At 41.6% G+C, this 3,162-nt stretch overlaps 1 protein-coding gene across 1 annotated transcript in view; it reads right to left on the reverse strand.

Moving 5' to 3' along the window:
* Positions 1-2,024: 2,024 nt before the first annotated feature.
* Positions 2,025-3,162, reverse strand: part of LBX1 (ladybird homeobox 1) — a 2,266-nt gene continuing 1,128 nt past the window's right edge. Inside the window, exon 2 of the mRNA XM_026069680.1 lies at positions 2,025-2,108. Coding sequence (XP_025925465.1) covers positions 2,025-2,108 — 84 coding nt within the window. The remainder of the gene's footprint in view (positions 2,109-3,162) is intronic.

Below are 3,162 nucleotides of genomic sequence, written 5' to 3' on the forward strand. Positions count from 1 at the left end.
CTCTTTCGTCTCGTCCCTAGTCCTGCTGCGAAAAGAGAGAGAGAGAGAGAGAGAGAAAGAAAATTAAAAATAAGGGGGAAAAAAATCCAGTTCCGAATTGTATCTAAAATTCGAGTGAGAGAAAACCCTGAGCGATAAATCTACCCAGCTAGGTAATCCCGGGAAGCGGCGTGTTTAAAAATGGATGACAGATGAGGGGCACTAACCGGCTCTTGATTTTTAAGTTAAAAAAAAAAAAAAGCTTTTGTTTTTCAGTATGTAAATTAAATAACTAAAATCCCGGCTATTTGGAAATGAGGGCGAGCCAAATTAACACGCTGCAAATCTTCGAGAGGAGGCATTATTTACTAACCCGCCCCAGCCACGTGTGGTAAACTTCTCCGGGTTCAAGGCAGCCCTGCATCTCTTCTGTTTGCACACAGAAGTCAATAGATCAGAAATCCAAATGAACTCCGAGCCTATTTTCCATACGCCCAGCCACCCCTTTTTTATTTCTTGGTTATATTGAATTGTAGTGTTTGCAGCCTCATTAAATCCATTCCAAGACAAAAGAATAAAAGACTGGGGGGAGGGAGGGGACAGGAGAGGAGGGGGAAGAGGAGAGGGAACGGGGGAAAAAAAAGAACAGATAAAGAAAACAAATAAAGCCCTTTAACTAGATCTTCACATAAATGTCACAGTTTCTCAGCATTTACGATTTGCCTGTTTAGCATAAAAACACTTAAGGACAAGATTGAAGGCTTTCCGAGAGATCTGGACAGAAGTCAAACCTATCACTTGGAGGAGAAAAAAAAAAAACAAACAAAAAAAAGAGGGGATGGCGGGGAGGGGGCGGGAGGTGGCGGAAAACAAGTGCTCTTCCAAATAATACTAAAGAAAGTGGATTTCATTGTAATTCATAGGCTTGTTCCAAATACCAAGAGAGAAAGAGAGAAGAATAGAAGCGCACAGATGCCCCGACGAAGGGAGAACAGCTCTGCTCCCATTGTTGTGGAGTTAAACAGTGGAAGGGAGGGTTAACCTAATCCATCAAATTGTCTGGAAATTGTGAAGAAAATTCAAAAACCATATGGTCTCCAAGCGCTCGCCTTCTCTCTGCTGCGGAGGGGCACGCTTGTTTCAGCATGGCGAACCGCAGGAGGCTGTATATGCTCCATTGTCGCTTGTCACTTCAGAGAAGAGGGCTCATTTGTCCCCAGTTTTCATGCTTTACGCTAAAAATTACAACCCCATCCATTCTCAAAGAGGAGAAAGATTTATTTAGCCTCGGAGAAACTGGACCAAAAAAAAAAAAATACAACCCACAAACCAACCCTGTCTTATCTGGACACTTCTCTGTGGAGCTCTGCCACTGTACACCAGATTTGTCTTTCTCACATAAATTTTGCAAAGAATAGGGAGAAACACACGTTGCTCGACTCCAAAGGCAGGTCACGCTGCCAGGAGAAAACAGATTCACAAGAGCCTTAATTTTGGCGAAAAAAAAAAATTAAACACGGGAAAAAAAAAGGGGGGGGGAATTAAACATTTTCCATCCTCGTATCCCTGTAGGTGCCGGAGAGCCAGAAATTTTGCCCGGAAGCGGGGAGGTTTTGCAAGCCTGGCGGAGGGCAGATCCCCCCTTCTGCTCGCACATGCTGCTCCTTTTGTCGAGGTCGGTGATAACTCGTTCCTCTTTCTCTGCTTTGTTTTTCCCCTTCCTCTCCGTGATTTAGCGCTGGAAATGCCCTGCTCGCTACGCTAGTGCCTAGGTGGGTGCAGTGGTGCAAACGGGCGGCTCTCCCTTGCTTGCCTCGCTCCTTCCAGCCCTGCACCGCCCTCTGCACAGCCCAGCACTCGCTGCCCGGCTTTAATTTCTCTACACGGGCTTGCACTGGAGAAAAAACACACCGAGAACCTCCTAGTTTATTTATCAGCTGAGTTCTTGCTGCGTTTAAGCTCTACCTGGCACTAAACTTAAAAAAAAAAAAGGAAAAAAAAGAAAAAAAGAATAACCAAGTTCTCTCTTAGGCGTTCCTTCCCGGTCATTTTCTCACAGGTGCTACAGCTAGAGTAACTTTAAATGCAAACACGATGGGAAATTCCTGTGGGGAAATGTATTTCGTAATCTGAAACAAGCGGAAGATATTGGAAGCATTTTTAGTTCACAAAGAATAACGTTAAAAGTATATTAAAATGGTAAAGATTTTATTGTATCGGAAAAAAGAGCTATCTGTACAATTCTAAGAGACAGTAAATAAAGCGACATTGTCCCTATCGAAACTTAAATAGCAGGCCTTTTAAAATTTGTACAATTCAAACAAAAACATTTTTTTAAATCTGTACATTTTTAATTTATAGTGTAATATTTAAATGTATTGATCTTGGGATTCCTCCTTTTTATTTTCATAGCATGCAAAAATTCTAAAAAGAGTAAAAAATAATTCTAGTTTTTTTTATTTTCATTTTTTGTTACCACCTTCATATCAAAAATACGAAAGGTAGCTTTTTAATAAAAGCACAACAATAGCAGAAAATGGTAAAAATAGCTTTTAATTGGTAAAATGAGGCAGAAATTGCATTGGAGACAAATCTCTATGCTCTAGGAAAAAAGAAAGTATATATTTTTAAACTTGCATTATAACCCATCCCCAAGTTCCCAAGATTGCAAAAGAAAAAATATTTTTAAAAGGAAAAAAATTACTTCGTGCACATTTGAAACATGCAAGGAAAGAAAAGTCGCTAATTTTTTTTTTTGTTTGTTTTAAGTCTAACTTAAATCTCCTCTAAGGTGGTTCGTTTTGGAAGTCTTTGAAAACAACTGCCTCCCCAAACATCTGTTGGAAGCCGAGTTTATTCCAAGGTTATGCGTCTCCCTTATAGACAAAATAATCATAATTGATAGCTATTAAAAAAAAATCAAAACCTCCAAAAGAAGGGGGAAGGAAAAAAAAATCCGACATATGCGTTTAAATATTTATACATAAGCCGTCCGTAATTGCACCATTCCAAAGATGTGACAGGCGGAGGGATATCGACTCTACCCTAAATTAATTTTTGTGTGGCCTGGGTTTCTATTGCTTATTGCTTTTACCGAGGAGGAGAAGCCGCCGCGCCGGGGCCGGGGCCGGGGCCGGGGCCGGGGCCGGGGCGGCGGGCGCCGGCGGGGAGCTGGGGGTGGCT

This window comes from Apteryx rowi, unplaced genomic scaffold (genome assembly GCF_003343035.1).
Source record: "Apteryx rowi isolate R43461 unplaced genomic scaffold, aptRow1 scaffold_3, whole genome shotgun sequence".
Taxonomy (NCBI): Eukaryota; Metazoa; Chordata; class Aves; order Apterygiformes; family Apterygidae; genus Apteryx; species Apteryx rowi.